General features: G+C 40.9%; 1 protein-coding gene across 10 annotated transcripts in view; it reads right to left on the minus strand.

The window, feature by feature from the left end:
- Positions 1 to 21,021, minus strand: part of ppfia2 (PTPRF interacting protein alpha 2) — a 231,197-nt gene that overhangs the window by 152,103 nt on the left and 58,073 nt on the right. The window contains exon 1 of one of the 10 annotated variants that reach the window (XM_034163800.1): positions 3,175 to 3,599. The exons of 8 other annotated variants lie outside the window; for them this stretch is intronic. In XM_034163800.1, coding sequence (XP_034019691.1) covers positions 3,175 to 3,255 — 81 coding nt within the window. In that variant the 5' untranslated portion in view covers positions 3,256 to 3,599. Of the gene's footprint in view, positions 1 to 3,174; positions 3,600 to 21,021 lie in introns of those variants that run through there. One more of the 10 variants, XM_034163801.1, reaches the window with a different exon arrangement.

Raw genomic sequence — 21,021 nt, forward strand, 5'->3', positions numbered from 1 at the left:
TGTTAAAAGCACTTTTACAGAGCGATGGCTGAGACCGTTATCATCAAAAGGGTGGAACAGGTGGGATTTACGCGTACTGAAGAAGCCTGACAAATTCCCTCGAAGAGGAATTTTTGGAATTTTCTCCCTTTGATTTTGTGATATCCCAGACTACATGCGAACAAATGATCTGACAGGAATTCTATGAACACCAAACAGGAAAAACTTCAACTGTGAGTCACACAGGCTCAGCGGTTGGAGGGCAAACAAACACACGATGCTGGATTTAGTGACTTATATGGACGCTGTGACTCATTCGCCTTTTGCAGCCTGTGGCCTTGTTGTTATTTACACTGCCAACGTGCCGAAAATATCACCAGACGTGTTTACCGCCCTGCCGTTTCCGACTGTGGTCTCTTCATTCTCCCTCACTGGTGACTCAAACACAAAACTCCAACGTTCAGAGACAAAATTTTTCCAGAAATCTCTGGATTTCCAGGTTTGGAGCGTGAACTTTTGGCAATAATCAAACAGGCGCCTCTGCTGCTGAGAAATGAAGCCAAGGCAAGAAATGCCAAAACATGCAGTTCCTTGAATGGCCACCTGATGTTGGCTCCAAAAGCAAGTCACTCCCCGTAGAACCCCATGTTAAAATGTCCACAGTGACATGTTGACAAGCTGCGAAATTAAAAAAAAACTGTTTTAGTCTCTGTAGCTAGTTTTGCCATTCACAACCATTTTTAAGTAACGCATCAGTTAAATGTATTTTAAGCCATCAAATGAATAATAATTATGGGTGTGGTCACAGTGTGAAAATTTTCTGGTTTATTTTACTGAATATCTTTGTGCTCTGGACCAAACAAACATCTGAAGGTATCATTGTGGGATCTTGGTGGAAGGCCCAGCTAGCATCTTCTGCTAGCTGGGCTTTCGACCTGCCCTGCATGCTAGCTGTCACTCAAATATCATCCAAAAGCGCTGGCTTCACTCCAAACGTCACATAGTGGGGAATGGCTTTGATCAATATTAACTGCTTCATTTGCATGCATGGGCTCTGAGACCAGATGGAATCTGCTCATCGCAATAACCAATGCAGGACTCAAACAAACAAACAAACAAACACACTTTGCAGATGTACAGGGAGTGAGACAAATCACCAGGATGAAGCTCCGCCCTGAATCACTCAGATTCACAGAAACTGTGATATCAGCATCATAAATAGAACTCAGCAGATCACTGACCTGATGGATACAGATCATCATAATGAGCAAAAATAACAAAAAGTAGCACAAGCTGACCAGTTCTCATCTTCTGATAGGTCAGTTAGTCGAGGGGGGCGTGTCTCTCCAAAAAGTAGAACCCGACCGATATATCAGCCGGGCGATATTATCGGCCGATATAAGCCCTTTTCAAAGTACTCACTATTGGCCGAAATTCTGCCGATAGAATGCCGATAATTTCTCATAAGCAGAACAGTTACTGAAATAAAGTTTGTGTCGACAATGTAAAATGTCCTTGCACTGTTTGTCCAGTAGATGGAGCTCTGACTCCATTCAACTGAGAGCTGCTTCACCCCTGCTTAAATGTGTTCATCACCGGCGCCCGTACTTCGCCGTCACACTGCACTGATTGGTTGACAAAAGCATACAAGTAAGTTTATAAGGATGTTGTTTGTAATAACTTTGCGATTACATTCACCCCACATTTCTGCCGTTTCAGTTCAACTCAGTTTGATTGTCTATGTAGTAATAGTAGTAGTAATGTGTCAAATGTGCTTCATTGCATCGGTCACACTTTTTATTAAGCCCATGTTGTGTGGACCTTATTTCTAGCATGAAAAACTTTTGTTTACTGCTAAAAGGTTGAAACATTCAGCTGATCGGCTGATTTATCGGCTATCGGCAAATCAGCCAATGTATCGATTATCAGCATTTTTTTCATCCAAATATCGTTATTGGCATCGGCCTCAAAAAATCCATATCAGTCTGGCTCTACCAAAAAGGAACAACTTCAAGCGTAAATTTAGCTCGTAACAAGAATTTCAACATGCAGATTGACAGAATTATCAAACGGAACTATTTGACATAAAACCCTTAAGGAAAGAAGCAGATTTGGTACAATATGACCTCTCTGACTGTCCTGATGGGGGCGCTGTTTCACTGCCATACAAATAATAAAGAAAATGTGCTGGATGCACCAAGTGTCATGAATACGTGACCCAACATTTCTGAGTAAATGTGGTGACAAATCGGCACATTACCTCCAAATAAAACAGTAAATATTTAAATAAATTCATAAACAGCCTGCAAAATCCTTTCAGTTATCAGATCAGATTAATAAAACAGAACTTTATGATGAGTCACTGACCTGATGCACCACATCAGTATCACTGCAGATACTGACCAAAATAATCCGACCCAAAGAGGACGGATAAAATAAATCCACTGTTCCACTTAGTCCCGTTAGAAGGGCGCCAAAGATCCCAGATTGTATTCAAGGGTTTGTTTGCTCTGAGGATGTCAACATTTCAATGGTGCAGAGACTACATAAATAAGTTGCAAAAGTGCAATTTTTTGCAATAATGAATATATAAAATAAAAATACAACTTGCTGGACCATCAGAATTAATTTTTTTTTATTACATTGTTATTGTTATATTGCTATTTATTATTTAATGTATTAATATAATCAATTATTAAATTTATTATATTAATGCGGGAGGGGCATAATTACAGTTCTAGTGGTATTAATTTTTGCAATAAATACATTTCTGTCTGTGTGTGTTGGAGGGGGGAGTCTGCCTCCATCTAACAACTGAACCAAGTTGTGAGTGAACTTCCCATTAAATGGATTCACATATTTTTCTTTCTAAAAGAAAGAAAATCAGATATCTCCTTGGAAGAGTTAAAAAAATATCCAATAGTTCCACACAATCAGGCTGACACATTTAATTCAAGAACAAAAACAAAAGCTGTGGTATCGGCACATAGTATCAGTTGGTATTGGTGTTTGCAGATATTGATACTGGTATCAGTGGATTTAAAATGTAAGAAGTTGTATCATTAATTATGAACCTGTACTTTTGATTTTTTTTTTTTTTTTTAACCTTCCTACTGTGCGCACAAAGCACTAACAGCTCACTGCACCTGAAGAAAGGAAAAAGCACCAGCAGCGCCTCGGAGCGCGCGCACTTGCCTGGAACGTGTAAAACCTGGTCCCGTTTGGTGGGTGCACCTTTGGAGAGTTGGTCCCCGTGCTCATCTCCGAGAAAATCATAATCCTGATGGATGGTGAGCAAACACTCCCAAACTGATCCTTACTGAGCCAAAAGGAAGCTGCAGAAACATCCAAAGCGCTGCGCTCCCGGCATCGGACGGCGCAGCGCACCGCTCAAGATGCGCAAAGCCCCGATAACGACAGGAACAAAGACAGCGGCGGCCTTCGTTAGTCCCAAACTCGAATGTCGATGTTTTCATTCTTTGTGTGTCCACAGAGATTCTGGAAGGTGGAACAGGCGGAGACTGAGCGGCTCCATGACGACCCGACGCCCGCTGCGCGCAGCTCTGAGGACGGCTGGACCGGAGCTGCAGCAGGCGGATTATCGCCGCCGCCTCCTGCTCCAAACTCACCAATAATCTGTCAGAGCATCACAGCCTCCAACACGCTGCGTGCACAAGCACAACCCCGTGCGCGTGCACTGGAATAAAAACAAAAACAACAAATAACACCAAAGACTTTGCAGCTCTTCGTACAGAACAGGAGGCTGCTATGGAATGATGTTAGTGCCAAAATAAATAGGACATTAAATTAACAAGCGTGAGAGAAATTCGTGGGGGGGGGGGGGGGGGGGGGGGGCATCATAAAATAATCAGGGAAAATAATATTTAAAATGATGTGAAAATATATATGTTGTTAGATATAGTATATGGAAATGAATCAAACACTGAAATTGGAAACTGTACGAGACTGTAATAGACTGATGTCCTGTCCACACAACGACCACCCCACCCCAATTTATCTAATATTAAAAATGGCAAATAATTGAATAAATAAAATAAACTGCTGGGTCTTGTTGTGGATTCTTGAGTTCCTTCACTCTGGCAAATTTTCTCAATGGAACAAAACTCACTCAAACCAAAGCTGATGTTACTGAAGTATTTAAAGTGCAAAGTGATTCAGGCATAAAAGATAATATGCACCAAGTGTTACAGCCTGAAAGGTCCCTCTTATAACTTTCCCATGTAGCTCAGAGTTCAGTGTGATGATGACTGGAAAATCACTAAGGGCCCTTGCAAGATCCTTCATCCCCTAGTTGCTCCCGATGTGTAGTGAGTATCTTGTATGGCAGCACCTTGACATCTGGGTGAATGTGAGGCATTATTGTAAAGTACTTTGGGCATCCGATGCAGATGGAAAAGTGCGATATAAATGCAGTCCATTTCACTAGGTACATCACCATGAGGGGTAAATCTCAGGATTCCATATTCTGATTGAGCTGAAAATCACAGTCTTCTTCACGCTCTTCAAAAGGATTTGTTTGTCGAGACGTCAAAGTATTTTGCACATTAGCGCCATCGCTAATTGTGGCAAAGCAGATCCCATTAAAAAGGCAGAACGCAGTTTCTGAACTAGATTTGGGAATATTTGACCGTGATGTGAACCAAAATATAATGCAGATATTTTTCTGTATTCCACACCAGATATTCACTTTGGGCACTAATTTACATGTCTCGCTCTCTCACCATTTCATGTCAGTCTGTACTGTATTACAAAATAAAGGCAAAAAAAAAAAAGACCACAAAAGCTTTAAAAAAAATGCACATTTGCATGTTTATTAGAAAATTTGTCACCCACTGCCCCACCGCCCCCCTCAAAAAAGACCCTCGGAGCCGCCACTGTATTTTCCCATCCATTCTCCACGTCTATCTGCAGCTGAAAGCTGCTTCCAGATAATTATTTTGTGTTCCATCCATCTGCCTTTGATCACACATATAGAAATATTTCCAATTAGTTTTTCTTTCCATCTTTAAAGGTCAGATATCATATTAGCTATAAATTGTGTCCTGCAGCTTTCTCTGCACTTTGCGCTCACAGGCCATTAAACAGCGGTCGCATAAAGGGGCGTGTCTATGTTCTGCAGTGGACTGGTTTGTGACGTCACAGTACAGCTGTGCAGCGCCCGCAGCTTAAATTAAATCGTCCATGTAATCATTGGCTGGAGGCTCGAAATCCCACCGCCTCTCATTCTGATCAAAACTACCTTTTTGGTTTTTCCTCACAAGTACAAAACAAATGAATAGTTTATTGTCGTATACACTTGGATCAAAGCAGGATATTGAAAAAAATATGTTTCTAATCCATTTTTTTCATTAAATAGCTACTGTGATCCTACTGAGGACACCATTCTGCTCAGGAAACCAACCCCCTTAATTAGTGTATTTATGATTTTTTTTGTCAATTTAATTAATTTTTTTTTTTTTGCATATCTGCATATTTCCACAAATGCACCACTCTCCTCATGCAAATCCCTGAGTGCACACATGGTCCCACACAAATAGTTTGGTTTTGATAGCTCATGCTTGATCAGTCTGCAGTTCTAATCTGTGCATGTGGCTGCAGCCTGTGACGGACGTATCAGACAGCAGCAGCCATTGTGCGCAATATGCGAGGCCGCTTTTGAGGGACAGGATAAGACTTCATGCGTGCACTTGACCCCCAAAGTGTTTTTTTTTTTTTTTTTGCTACTTATAATCTTCCCCTTCTCCTAACTCTAACCATAACCTACCCCCGGACCCGCCTATTACAAAAAGCGCCCCATTTTGTGCCCCCATCATGAACCCATAGACGAATGCACTATTCGTAATGCCGCCACAAACTGCCGTGTGACTGGGTTTGGTATTCACAGTGAATTCCGGTATTGGTCAAAGATGTGTTCTGGCTCCTATGAGGTTCCATGTTTCTATAGACTGAGTCTTGGGTAGGGTCATATAGCCCAGTGATTTGGGTGCCTTTGTTTATAAGGAAAATTTGACTAAGCTTGACTTTGTGGACAACGCTGGGATTTTTTTGTGTCCTTATTGCACCACTTCAGACGCGTAGTCAAGAGTCTGTAGGTCTGGGTTGGTGATGACCTTGGAGCAAGACTAACATTTTCCTGGACTCAGCCTATCGACTCATGGTAAAAGTGTCAAACTTGTAGAGAGGTTCACTTATCTTGGTGTTGATCGTGTTATTTCTGTGTCCTTGGCCTTTGAGATTGGGAAATACCTGGGAGGAGCTTATGGAGTCGTGAGGTCACTGGATGGAGGTGTCTGGCAACGCCAATATCTTTGCAGGAGAATGGAGGACCATGTCTTTAGGGTCCCAGTGCTTCCTATCTTAGTGTATAGTTCTGATACCTGGATAAGTGACCTAAGACAATGACTGGATTTCTTTGCTCTTAGTATCAAAGAAATCCAGCCATTGTCTTACGTAGGTCACCTTGGGTACCAATGGAATGACTTTGTGTCAAACCGTTACTTAGGGAGACTCAGATGAGGGGTACTGCCTGCACTGTGAGGGAACCTCAGCTATGACACTATGAAAACATGGTGTTCTTCAGTCTGCATAATGTCAAGGTGCAGGTGCCCCAGTATTGAAGACCTCAGCAACTTGAAAAGTCCAAGGTCACACCCATGATTCACCTGTCTGAGGTTGGCACTTTCACAAAGTGGAGATGGGCCATTTGTCTTGCTGGGTGGTTGCCATCCAGGATGACTGTGGAGGATTCGATGACCTCCTTCTGACCGAGTCTAGTCATCCAAGCCTTTGATTCAGATCTTTGATCCAGGTGATTCACCTTTGATCCTGACTACTCACTTTGATCCTGATCTTGATCCCTGGTGCCCACCTTTGAGCCAGACTGCCCACCTTCAAACCTGATCTTTGATCCTTGCAGTTCATCTTTGATCCTGACTACTCACTTTGGTCCTGATCTTGACCCAGCTGTCCACCTTTGATCCTGATCTTTGATCCTGACTGCCCAGCTTTGGTTCTGATCGTTCATCCTGACTGCTCATCTCTGATCCTGATCCTTGATCAAGAGTGTTCAACTAGGACCAAGAGTCTAGTCATCCTAGCCCATCTTCATCTCTGTCGGTTGTTGGATTTTGTCCCGTTGTAAAGCTCTGATTCGTGCTGCCTGTGATTTCTCCACAGATACGGAAAGATGATGAAATCTAAGGGGCCATTATTTTCATCTGCGTTGTGCAAGATTTCAAAGCGGGTTGTATAAGACGTGTGGCATCATGGGGGAGACCCAAAGAAAGAAGACGAGGAAAAAAAAAGTCAGTTTGATACAGATGGATTCCTGCGGCATGTGTCTGTGGTCGTGCTCGTCACCCTCTGGGAAACTTCAACTCCTAACAGTCGAGACGTTTTCAGTGAAGCTCAAAGCTCCCTTGGAAGTTAGTCTCAAAGAGGAGATTCTGCCAGTAAGTTGTCATTTGGAAAAGAAAAAAAAAAAACTAGACAAAAAAAAAGGCCTCTTGCCGCTGAGATAAAGACAGGCTTTTGTCAAACGGGTAAACAGTCCGTCTGTGTTATTTGGTTAAAAAAGTTTTCATATACGCAACAATGACATAAAACCGATATCCGCCGATACTATCAACCAATATATTGGTCAGGTTTTATTGTGATCTGTAGTACTTGTGGGAAAAAAAAAATCTCAGACTTAGAAAAGCCCAGTGGAATGGTCAATCAAGTCAAAAATTCCATGTTGGAAAGATCCATAGAGACGACTTCATCAATCTGACGCGAAAGCGCAGAGTGAGAGGTATGCAGAATTATCTTCTGGTTGGTTTTCTTCTTGGATGTCATGTTTGATGATGGGTTTTATGCAATAAATTGCAGAAACTGGAAGAAAAGTTGTCACAAAGCCGCCAAAATGAAGATGATTTATCAACACATCCTGCAGAAGCCGACGTGTTTCAGGCGGTATCGTTAGCTTTAGCTGCTGACAGCTATTTGTTTCCTCACACGTAAAATAACAGAGACGACGGAGAACATAATCGGGGAGGTGAGAGAAGAGGCTGCTGCTTCTAATCATCTCCACCGGGGTGCTGTTGTGCTCATCAGCATGAACCCGCTGATTCTGCTCTATCACCTGTCAATCATTATTCATATGCTGACTGGGAACATCCAGAGTTGTAAAGTGAGATTCATAAGTTTGACAGCACTTTTAGAATAAAGATGTGTGCCTGAACATTATATCAATTTTACTTTCCATTAATGTTTTTTTTTTTTTTTTTTGCTTTATACTTGAAGCTGCAAAGGCCTGGATGTGAACCCGCCTACGTCTCACCCCTCCGTCAGCTCTGCAGCCTCATTTGAGTGTCCCTGATTTTGTGCACAAACTGCTGCATAAACACACAGAAAAGTGTTAACTTCATCTACATACAGTCTTTAAATTGCACACACGCATCTGGAGGTGTGTGTGATGTGAAGGTTTTCTGCCTGCAATCGTCTTCAGCAGTTAAAGCAACGTATTAATATGCTACGAACACCAGCTTTTTCTTCCCCCTTTTTTTTTCAAAATGATATAACTGTGCAACATTGTGGACCAGACTGAATGGCGGCGTAACATCACGACCATGAAAAAAAAAAAAAACAGGATTATACTGTTGATTGTCGCTGCTGGCTTTGCCTCCTAAGAATGAAATAAATAAATAAAAATGTCTTCAATGGGCAAAAAAAGCTGTTGTTTGATCATGTTCTGTCCCAAGATTGCTACAGAAAAGCCAGTAATTATATGTAAACTCAAGAGAGTACATACATCCGCCAACAGCCAACAATTCAGTGTTGACATTTTCTATTTATATCTTTTTCAGCATTGATCCTTATCTTTGACCCTGATTACTCATCTTTAATCCTTATCTTTGATTATGATTGCTCACCTTTGATCCTGATATTTGATCCTGACTACCCACCTTCGATCCAGATCTTTGATCCAGGTGATTCACCTTTGATCCTGACCACTCACTTTGATCCTGATATTGATCCCTGGTGCTCAGCTTTGATCCAGACTGCACACATTTGATCCTGATCTTTGATCCTCATGGCTCACCTTTGATCATGACTGCTCACTTTGATCCTGATCTTGACCCAGCTGCCCACCTTTGATCCAGACTGCCTGCCTTTGATCCCGATATTTGATCCTGATCGCCCAGCTTTGGTCCTAATCGTTGATCCTGACTGCCCAACTTTGGTCCTGATCACTGATCCTTGATCAAGAGTGTTAAACTACAATTTTGACCATTGCTCCCAATTGCTCACCTTCGATCCTTAGTGTTGATTCTAAATGCTCACCTTAGATCCTAATCCTTGATTCCAACTGCTCATCTTTAATCCTGATGTTTGATCCAAAGTGCTCACCGTCAATCCTAAACCCTGATCCCTATGGCTCACCTTTGATCCTGATTGTTGTTGCTGACCACTCACCTTTGATCAGGATGTGCTCACCTTTGATCCTGATCTTTTATTCCAGCTGTTCACCTTCGGTCCTCATCGTGCGTGCTGAATCATTCATTCATTCATTCATTCATCTTTGATTCAGTCTACTTACCTTCACTCCTCATCTTTGATCCTGGTGCCCACCTTCGATCGAGAACTTTGATCCAGGTGGTTCACCTTTGATCCTGATCTTTGCTCCCGACTGCCCACCTTCAAACCTGATCTTTGATCCTCACGGCTCACCTTTGATCATAAATGCTCACTTTGTTCCCGACCTTGACCCAGCTGCCCACCTTTGATCCAGACTGCCTGGCTTTGATCCCGATCTTTGATCAAGAGTGTTCAACTTCAATTCTAACCATTGCTCCAAATTGCTCACCTTTGACCCTTATTGTTGATCCTGAATGCTCACCTTAGATCCTAATCCTTGAATCCCTATGGCTCACCTTTGATCCTGATCCTTGTTCCTTACCACTCACCTTTGAGCCTGATCTTTGATCAGGATGTGGTCATCTTCGATCCTGATCTTTTATCCCAACTGTTCACCTTCGATCCTCAGCTTTGATTCAGACTGCTTACATTCACTCCTCGTCTTTGATCCTGACTGCTCACCTTCACTCCTCATATTTGTTCCAAGTAAACCCTTTGACCCAGTAATCAGGGTCAAAGGGTGGATCTTGACCTGTGTTACATATTGTTGAAGTAACCAGAAATCCGGACTAATTATTCAAATGAATCAGGATGACAGATCAAAGAAATGAGGATGAAAGATCAAGGACAAGACCTGGATCCTGATTAAAACTTAAATTAGCTCTCTCTGCACACACAAACTACTACATCTAATTTCACTGAAGTCTGTAAATGTCATTTTGAGATATTCTGCTGACAAACAAAACAACAAAACCATAAACTTCTTAGTTAGTGGACTGAAATGGAGGAAGTGGTGGCCTTAAAAGGTGCGAGAAGCAACCTTGGGACTAACTCATACGTTCAATCCCCCAAGAGGGAGGGAGGGGGCTTGTCTTACTCTCATCATTAAGGTGCCATTCAGCAAGGTTGTTAATCCCCAAATTCCTCCTTGGAGTACATACAGTTCGGAGTCTTGCATGGTGGCACGCTGTCATTGGTTTATGAAGGGGTGGATGTGAAGCATCATTGTAAAGCACAGCTTGCTTAGCATTTATGATACTTCACAGGAGCGCGTTGAATTTCCTCCAGTGTCACTGTGGAGCCTCGAAGGACATTTTATAGCAATAAATCTTATCTATTCCCCTTTTAAAAACACAACTTGATCAGACACTTGGAGGCTGGCTGAGTTTGTGGCTCTGGTCTTGTTTAGCTGAAGGCTGAGATGTGTTTTTTTTTTTTTTTTGCACCGTAGAAGTAAAGTGCATATTGGTGCTATCAGTCTTTGCTGGCACACACGAGGACGCCATCCTTTTATTCAATGCATGTGTGTCCCTCCCCTGATTAGGTTTTTTTTTTTTTTTTTTTTACTTTATTTGCAAGTTCGGGCTCATCAGTCTTCTGCAGCAGCACTGAGGGGAAAGAACAGACTCATAAGTTTCTCATTACCGCCCCCAGACTCATGAAGAACACCAGCCGCCGCTCACGGATAAAAAACACAAAATCTCGCTTTTGGGACGCGAAATGGCATTTCTGCAGCCGTTTTGCTTTCTGGCTCAGAAAATGATTTTGCAATCTAATAAAGAGGTGAAACAAACAAGGTTAACGTTTTCATGGTAATGAGAAACCGCTTTAAAAGTGAGCACATGGAATATTTAGGATGAAATCTGGATGAATCCTGCACCAAAATATTAATGTTCGTTTAAGTTCTAACAAAATAAGCGGGACTGTCAGACACTGTAGCTGCTGAAAAGTGGAAACAAATGATTAACGATTTGAAGCCAAAGAAAGCTCCAAGGGGCAGTCTGTTAAAGCTACAGTATGTAAGACTTAAGGGCGTTTAATAGCATTTATGGAATTATAGCATTCATAACCATCTGTTCTTTAGTGTATAATTACCTGCTACAATGAATAAATGTGTTTTTACAAAATCTGGCACATGGCTAAGAATTTTACAAACCACAAATCAAATTGCAAATCACAACAAATTGCAAAAAAAAAAAAAACATGAATTATGAAGGGAAACAAAATCATGAATATAGATGCAAAAAAAACAAACAAAAAAAACAAACAACAACAAAAACAATCTGCACCAGTTTTAACTGAATATGGAGTTATCTCCCAAGCTAAATGAACAGCTAACTGAATATAGCATAAGAAACAACTGGATATAAAGTTAAAAGAACATTAAGCTAAATAAATAGCTAACTGACTCTGGTGCTAAAGACACATGAACATCAAAATAATTGAGTATAAAACTAAAACAACAGCAATCTAAAACAAAGGTTAACTGAATATCATTTTAACCAAATAAGCTAACACGTTAACTGAACCACTAAGTGAATAAAGCTAAAACGAACATGACGCTAACTGAACACCAACATAATGTATAAAACTAAGACAATATTACTTTAACTAAAATGTTAACTGAATATCTAAGTGAATAAAGCTAAAACACCAAAATAAAGTGCAAAACTAAAACAATATCATGCTAACTCAAATGCTAACTGAATGTAATTTTAACTGACTATGAAGCTAGCATGTTAACTGAACCGCTAAGTGATTAAAGCAAAAACAAATGCCAAAAAAAAAGTATAAAACTAAAACAATATCACGCTAACTCAAATGCCAACATCGTTTTTACCAAAGATGAAGTTAACACAAGTTCACAGAACCGCTAAGTGAATAAAGCTAAAAGGAAAGTAAAGCTAATCGAACTCCAAAATAAAGTATAAAATAAGACAATATCAGGTCAACCAAACATAAGTTTCACTGAATATCACGTTTACAGAAGTTAACTGAGCCTGTAGGTGAATAAAGCTAAAGGGAGCATAATGCTAACTGAAGACCAAAATAAACTATAAAACTAAGACAATATCAAGCTATCTCAAATGCTAACTGAACCTAAATTTAACAGAATATGAAGTTAACACAAGCTAACTCAGCTGCTCAGTGAATAAAGCTAAACACAACATAACACTAACTAAAGACCAAAATAAAGTATCAAACTAAGACAACAGTAAGCTCTCTCAAATGATAACCACACATACATTTTACTGAATATGAAGTTAACACAAGTTAACTGAGCTGGGAGGTGAATAAAGCTAAAAGAAACGTAATGCTAACGGAACACCAAAATAACATCTAAAAGTATAACAAAAGACAATATCAAGCTAATGGATTACATAACAAAATCTTACAATACGTGAACTGAAAGTTAACTGTGTATAAGCATAACAGAGTATATAACTAATAAAATATCAAGCTAACTGAATTCAAAAAGCAGTTTAAATAATAAAAACTGGTCAAAATAAGTCATGCCTGGTGTAAAAGGATCATAAGTGTATTTATTTTATATTATTTATGTAATTACTCTAAGTCAATACAATACAGAACATGAAACAACAAGATAAAAATAATAAAATAAATACAAGCAAGCAGCACAAGTTTTATAGTTTTAGCATAATCATAAAGCACTTAAAAAACACAAAAACTTGGTAGCTGCTCTTTATTAGGGTGGAGAGGAGCAAATGTCGACATGTGAGAATTCAGAATTAGGGTTTGTTTTACATAAAAATGGTTTTAATTAGTATGAAATTATGAAAATAGACATTCCGGGGATCATTTTTTCTGTTGACTGACTGTTTCAGATTAAGTATCAAATTAGGAAAGTGTACAACTGACGCCTTCAAAAGCTCGTTAACAGGGCAGACAGACGGCCCACTTCTCTAAAGGTCACATCATCACAGCCGAGGTGACAGATGGACGTCCCGCCCGCTTTATCGAGAGAAACCACGCAGTCGCCAAACGCACCATCCATCGTCTGCGATGTGTACACACAACCCGACGTCTTCTGTCCTGTCGGCGACAACCAGCACAAACCTGCACTTGATCACGGCGCTTAATTGGCTTCTTGACAAACACAACAAACACCAAAAGGGCAAACTGCCAGAATCTTTAGCCAAAAAATGGTGGCAATTTCTTCATTCCCACGGCTGCTCAAAAGTCATCTCTTTCCATCTTCACTGACTCGGTTTGCTGCTTTTAACCCGATAAAGGCCTTTATGAAGTCTACAGCAGCAGAGCGACATTTCTAGCTTTGATTGTCCCGCCTCATTTGGAGAGCAGGAGAAACGTTCTCGCAAAAGATCACAGCTTCAACATCACTGTGCCAGCTTTAAAGGATTACAATCCTAACTTGTTTGGAGGGAGATTCTAGTGTGAAGCACAGCAGGAAAAAGGTCAAGAGGAGATCAGAACATGATGACAAGCTGGAGGTTGGAGTGCTGCATAATGAGGCTACTTTTGTTAGACACCACCACCTAGTGGGCAAAAAGCTTTATTACTTGCAATTTTTTTTTATTTAATCCTAAAACGTTAGTTCACTGTCATTGATCAAAACATGAAGTACAATTCAAGAACTAAAAGGTGCCAACTGACAGAGGAGCTGCATGTGTATATAACTTTGTGATGTCATAATGAAAGTTCAAACACTGGGAAAGAGATCAAAGAAAACTTTTGACGCAAGAAAATACTCACCACAAACACACAGACAGATGAGGTGGGCAATCATTTAATGTAATTATATATTATAATGTAATTATATATGTATAATATAATGAAACAAAAATAAATAAATTACATTGTGGAAATTGGATTCATGTCTCACATCTCTCTTGGGATGATGAATGCATCCTGTCACATGTGCATTAACCCAAAACAAGATATAAATTATACATCTTAAGATATCATACAGAGGATTTCTTTAAAATAAAATGTATTTTAACATGTATTCAACTGAATCACATCTCTTTACAAATACTGGCAAAATGTGTCTATTTATTAATGATGATGATGATGATGATGATGATTATTATTATTATTATTATTATTATTATTATTATCATCATTCAGAGCATTTCTGATATTACTTAAAATTTTAATGATTTGTTTTTAAGTTGGTTGTTATTATAATATTAGAAAGTTAAATTATTTTGGGCAGCAAAGTCTAAGATTTCTCTAATAAATTGGAAATATTGGTGTTTGTGACATCATCAACAGACTCTTTGGTCGTCTGACACTGAATTAATAAAGTATCATTAGCTTCTGAATTTTTGTTTGCAATAATTTCAAATTAATCTAATTGCTGGTTATAAGACTTCCACCTTTCTGTGAGAAAATTATCCATATTGACATAAAAAAAAACCCCGACTGAACTTCTCTAATCCCCATTATCTGTGAAGCAGTTTTTTTAAATGTATAATTTTATGCTCAACTATATGACGTCGTGTTAGATTAAATGCACCGTTTCACTTGACCGCAAGATGGCAGCATCTCACAGCTAGACTCTGGATTCTGCCTGGATACAGGAGAGACGTTTATTTCTTTATCAAACCTGCCAAAAGTGATCAGACTGTGACCAAAGTACTGATTCCCAAACATTTCTTACAATCTTAATCCTGTTTTCAGACTGTGGCTACATTAATCTTAATCCTATGATGGCTGCTTTGGGGTTCAGTGTCTTGCTCAGGGACACTTTGGCACCAGCAGCATTGTGGATAATTGAACACACCAACCTTTTGGAAATGGCCACTCTAACCCTTTCATGAGCAGAATGTTGGTTGCAGATTTAATGAGATTGTTGACTATTAATCAGATTAATTTGGGGTTGGTTTGTCAAAATGCTAACTCAACTCATTTGATCACATGTTTGAGGGCGTCTGCATCTTGTACCACCACGGAAGGACAGATACCTTCAAAACATTTTTTGGAGTAAAGGAGATGTACACCTGTATGTCATCTGCATAACATTGATATGAGACATCATCAAAAAACTCAAGATGTGTCCAAATGGGAGCAAATACAATGCAAGTAAAATAGGTCCCAGAACGGAACCTTGGGGCACACCACAGGACAGCATGGTGGAAGAGGATGTATATTTAGTTGCAGCAGGTGAGAAATGCCTGTTAGAGAGACAGGACAAAAACCAATCTAGGACTGACCCAGAGATGCCCACTCATGTCCTCAGTCTCTCTGATAAAACACCACAATCAACTGTGTCAAAAGCTGCAGACAGATCCAAAAGTACAAGTACCGAATATTCACCTGCATGTCTGCGCATTAAAATATCATTTCAACCTCTGGTTTCTTCTGGTTATTTTCTCCTTCAGCTGTGAAGGAGGAAATAACCTTCAGCCATGTGACATTTAACTGCTCCAGCTATTGTACACCATGGTGCAGTGTTCCAAAAGGAGCTACAGGTGATGGTCCTTCACTCCCTGGTCTGATATTAGGAAATACCACAGAACGGGTCTGAAGGAACCAGGAGCAAGAGAATCCACCGGAAGGCTTCTCCTGATTTCCACAAATTCACCCACAATTCACCATTATTAACATCTCAAAAGCGTTTTGCCACTAAATCCATGTTCCAGTGTGGCCTCGGAACTGGATCTGACCTGCATCAGACAAAGTGACAAAATTTATGGAGGCATGAAATGTAAAAATCACTGAAATATTTTATCACAGATTATTTAGAGATGAAAATTCAAAACCGGAGCTCGATCATTTGTAAGCATTTTACACATCCACACAGGATTTACAACGTGGAGTACAACTGTACACCATCTGCTTCATGTCTAATAATACTCCCGTCACTTCATATCTAATCTCACACATCCTGCTTCATGTCTAACCCCACACCAACTGTTTCATGTGTAATTCCACACCCACCACTTCATTTCCAACCCCACACTCTCTGCTCAGTCTCTGATTTCACACTTCCTGCACCATGTCTAATCCCACACCGGCCACTTAATCTCTGATTTCACACTTCCTGCATCATGTCTAATCCCACACTGGCTACTTAATCTCTGATTTCACAGTTTCTACATCATGTCTAACCCCACACCAGTCACTTAATCTCTGATTTCACACTTCCTGCATCATGTCTAACCCCCCACCAGCCACATAATCTCTGATTTCACACTTCCTGCATCATGTCTAATCCCACACTGGCTACTTAATCTCTGATTTCACAGTTTCTACATCATGTCTAACCCCACACCAGCCACTTAATCTCTGATTTCACACTTCCTGCATCATGTCTAATCCCACACTGGCTACTTAATCTCTGATTTCACAGTTTCTACATCATGTCTAACCCCACACCAGCCACTTAATCTCTGATTTCACACTTCCTGCATCATGTCTAATCCCACACTGGCTACTTAATCTCTGATTTCACAGTTTCTACATCATGTCTAACCCCACACCAGCCACTTAATCTCTGATTTCACACTTCCTGCATCATGTCTAACCCCCCACCAGCCACTTAATCTCTGATTTCACTCATGTCACTTCATGTCTAATCCCACACAGACTGTTTCATGTCTAATTCCACACCCACCGCTTCATTTCCAACCCCACACTTTCTGCTCAATGTCTGATTTCACACTTCCTGCATCATCTCTAATCCCACAACTGCCACTTAATCTCTGATTTCACACTTCCTGCATCATGTCTAACCCCCACCAGCCACTTAATCTCTGATTTCACTCGTGTCACTTCATGTCTAATCCCACACAGACTGTTTCATGTCTAATTCCACACCCGCTGCTTCATTTCCAACCCTACACTTTCTGCTCAATGTCTGATTTCACACTTCCTGCATCATGTCTAACCCCCCACCAGCCATTTAATCGCTGATTTCACACTTCCTGCATCATGTCTAATCCCACACCTGCCACTTAATCTCTTATTTAACACTTCCTGCATCATGTCTAATCCCACACCTGCCACTTAATCTCTGATTTCACACTTCCTGCATCATGTCTAACCCCACACCCACCGCTTAATCTCTAATATCATCTCTAATACCACCTTGGATCTGCTGTGGTGACCCCTATTGAAAACAAGGGAGCTGCCAAAGGGATTTATTTTTACTTCATGTCTAATCCCACACCTGCAGCTTCATTTCCAGCCACACCCTTGCCACTTAATTCCTGATTTCACACTCACCGCTCCATGTCTAACTAACCCTGCACCAGATGCTTAATCTCTAATATCACCCTTGTCACTTTGTGTTGAATACCACAACCGCCACTTAATCTCTAATGATTAATTTCTCAACCTTTACCATCTGATTGATGTCTAATCACACACCTGCCACTTAATCTCCAATGACACACATGCTTCTTAATCTCTAACCACACACCTATTGCTTAATCTCTCATATCTGTATCTAATACCTAATAAAGGCAATTTTAAGATACACTTGTCAGTTAACTTGTCATCTTCATGACTATCAGATGATATAAGCTGTAGCTGTGTGTAGGTTTCCATTTACTGATCTGTGGTTTAGCAACAAATGCAAGGTGTCACGGAAGTGAGATTAACTCTCCAGTCTCTGGACAGTTAATGTCTGGACAGCAACCGCGAACATTGCTGCTTTAGGTTTTGTTCACGATAAGAGAGGATTTCACCCCAAAAGGTGTCCCTCCGTTGTGGTATTTGCTGCCTCCGTCTTCCCAAACGAGCGCTAAGTGGCTGAATTTGTTGGGGAGCTGTGGACGACACCGTCCTCCTCCACATTTCATAGCTTTGAAATGAAGTTGAGTTTATGTGCAATTATTCAAACGTTTGCGCGCCGATGAATCCGCGGAGAAAATTGTCCTTGTGATTTCAACCCACATTATGAGCTCTGAAATGAGTGCTGTGTTAATGAAAGCGGCCTGCAGGATTTGCAACTCAACAAAAGAGTCTCCTTGAAAGCTTGAAAAGCAGCACCTCCAGGTTTCCGTCACCGCTCTTCACCGTGCCAGATCCCTGTCATCTTTTGCATTTCCACTCAGTTCTTTTTGAATACCGAGCGTTCATCACTGAGTGACTAAGACTGCGTGGTAACGTTGGCTCGACTTAAGTTGGTCACATGCGGCTGTGTCATGGTACTTTTACACGTATATGTAAAAACTGCTATGAACAATATTTTTTGTGTGTGCATTAAGCATGATAATTCAGTAAGGTATGTCTTCTATAATACATTCCAATTCTAGGGTAGAACTCTACTAGTGTATACTAAGGTATATCTAAATATCTAAAAAAGAGTAGAATAGAAGAGTGGAATAGAGCCACTTAGGTGCCTGGTCTTGAGAACTAGGGATGGTTCTCAAGACCAGATCTATGCATGTACTGCATATGTTGCCATTCATGCATATTGATGTTTATTTTGTAAGACAATGGGAAAACAGTCCAAATTTAACCAGCGTCACAATAGAAAGAATTTCCTGTTGAATTTCATGCAGGTGAAGCAGATGTATAATGATGGTTTTGTGCTTTTTCTTTCATACAACAGCCAATTTATTGGCTCCACGATGTTATGTTTTCATTGTTTTGTTGGTAATTATAATGAATAGTGCCACAGGGGTGGGGAGTGGGCCACAGCAGATCTGAGATGGATCCGGATGTTTGTTTTTTTTGGCCCAGGTTTTGCACCTGATGCCCTTGTTGATTCAAGTCCACATTACATGGAGAGTGAGCAGGGGTGGTCTTGAACTGGGAACCTTCTGCTCTGGAAACAAGCGCATTAACCACTTGGTCACCACATTGCTATAAGACAAAGGCTTTAGTTTTATTTTTAAAAAATCCCCCTCCCCTGTTTCACCTGAGGTTAGATCTGCCCCTGTCACATTTGCCCATGAATTTGAAAGTCAAAAACTCAAAAAATAACCACAGCACAACAACAATCTAAAATTCGAGCATCCTTTGCACTGACAGAACACCTCGCAGTGTCGTGGCATGCTCTGCAACGTTACGGTCTCCGTGGAAACACAAGTTACTACCAAAGTGTGCCAAAACTACAATGGACATGAGGAATTTCTGAACATTTTGAAAATCCTCCCACAGTTACAACAAAACATGGCACAACGACGGAGTATCCAGGATGATCACGGACACTCTCTGGGACTCAGTAAGGTTTTCCAAGACAAGAACAGGGTTTGAAATCTGACTTTCGGGAATGCAAATCTGTTACCGTAAGAATGGTGCTTTAGGGTTATCCACAGGAGTGAAAATAATAAAGTAACTTTCTAATGCATCCAACTAACATGTTCCTTTACTCTCGACATGTGGAGAAAGAAAGATAGAAAGAAGGAAAGGGAAGAAAACAAAAATCTACAACTTCACGGACCTCATCAGAAACAGGTAGCTGAACGCTCTGCAACGCCGGCATAGAAAACGCAACAAAAAACTACTGCATGACAGCACGTTAGTTTAGTTATGTGGGAAAGCAGCGGTTGTTGTTCACGGAGACGCATCGACAGGGTTTAACAGCAGGCACCCAGACTCAAGAAAACCGCCGCGATTAGCAGGCTTGTGGCCTAAACCTGCACGCTAACGTGAGTGAAGTCGACAGGATGCGCGTGTAGAGCAGCCGATGCTCGTTAGCGTCGACATTTAACGGGTCTCCTGTGCAGCTACTATGGCTGAGAAATGTCCTTTTTCCTGCGATCAGTCTCTGGCCTCGAGTCACCACTTTTCCTTGATGCGAGGCAAATGAATGGATGTGTTCTGTGGCGGGAAAGAGCAGGGAGACCGCTAGAGGCGGGAATCAGCTGATCAGCTGAGCGCCATCTCTAAATAACACCCGGAGGAAGACGATCTACTGACGGCCAAATTGCCGGGCTTTACCCTCCGTTGTCCTCACCCCCACCCCCACTTCATCATGACAAAATGTGTGTGTGTGTGTGTGTGTGTGTGTGAAGTGCTTGTATGTGGCGGTGGAGGCAAATGGCCTGTCCACAGGGGACGGATGGTGGCAAGAAGGAAACGAAAGGACAGAAGCGCCCAGCGGAAGAACAACGATTCACCTCTAAGGGCCCAGAAATCATCATGTGGTTTTGGAACGCTGTTCGTCTCGCAACCTCCTCCTTTCAATTCTTGGTTTTGGGAATTGGGAAGCTACAGCGTGAAGAGATGAAATAAACTATACATACTGTGGCTCTGCAGACAAACGGTAGATAATGAGCAAACTAAATTTAGTTTTGTGTATTTTCTAAAATTTTAGTGGGTTCCAAGACATCAAAACTCCAAATTCCATGTTGCATCCTGTTTTTCAGACAAGTAAAAGCATTTCAAAGGCTTATCTACCATAATCAGGTTATGTCTGGGTGCATGCACTGCTGCTGCACTTCGCCTCATTCACCACAACACAGAACCATCTTGGGTAGGATGCCAACCACTAAGGAAGACAACCAGTCCATCCCCACCTCTTGAAAGTACAGCATGTCGTGTGGAACTCATTTTTCAACACAATATTTAACAGGAACTTGGTGCCCCGTGTGCACACTACAGCATGCGCTGTTACTTATCATAGAAGAAGAAGAAGAAGAAGAAGAAGAAGAGGATCATATTTAACATGGGTAGTCAATGAAA

Source organism: Thalassophryne amazonica, chromosome 22, assembly GCF_902500255.1.
Source record: "Thalassophryne amazonica chromosome 22, fThaAma1.1, whole genome shotgun sequence".
Classification (NCBI taxonomy): Eukaryota; Metazoa; Chordata; class Actinopteri; order Batrachoidiformes; family Batrachoididae; genus Thalassophryne; species Thalassophryne amazonica.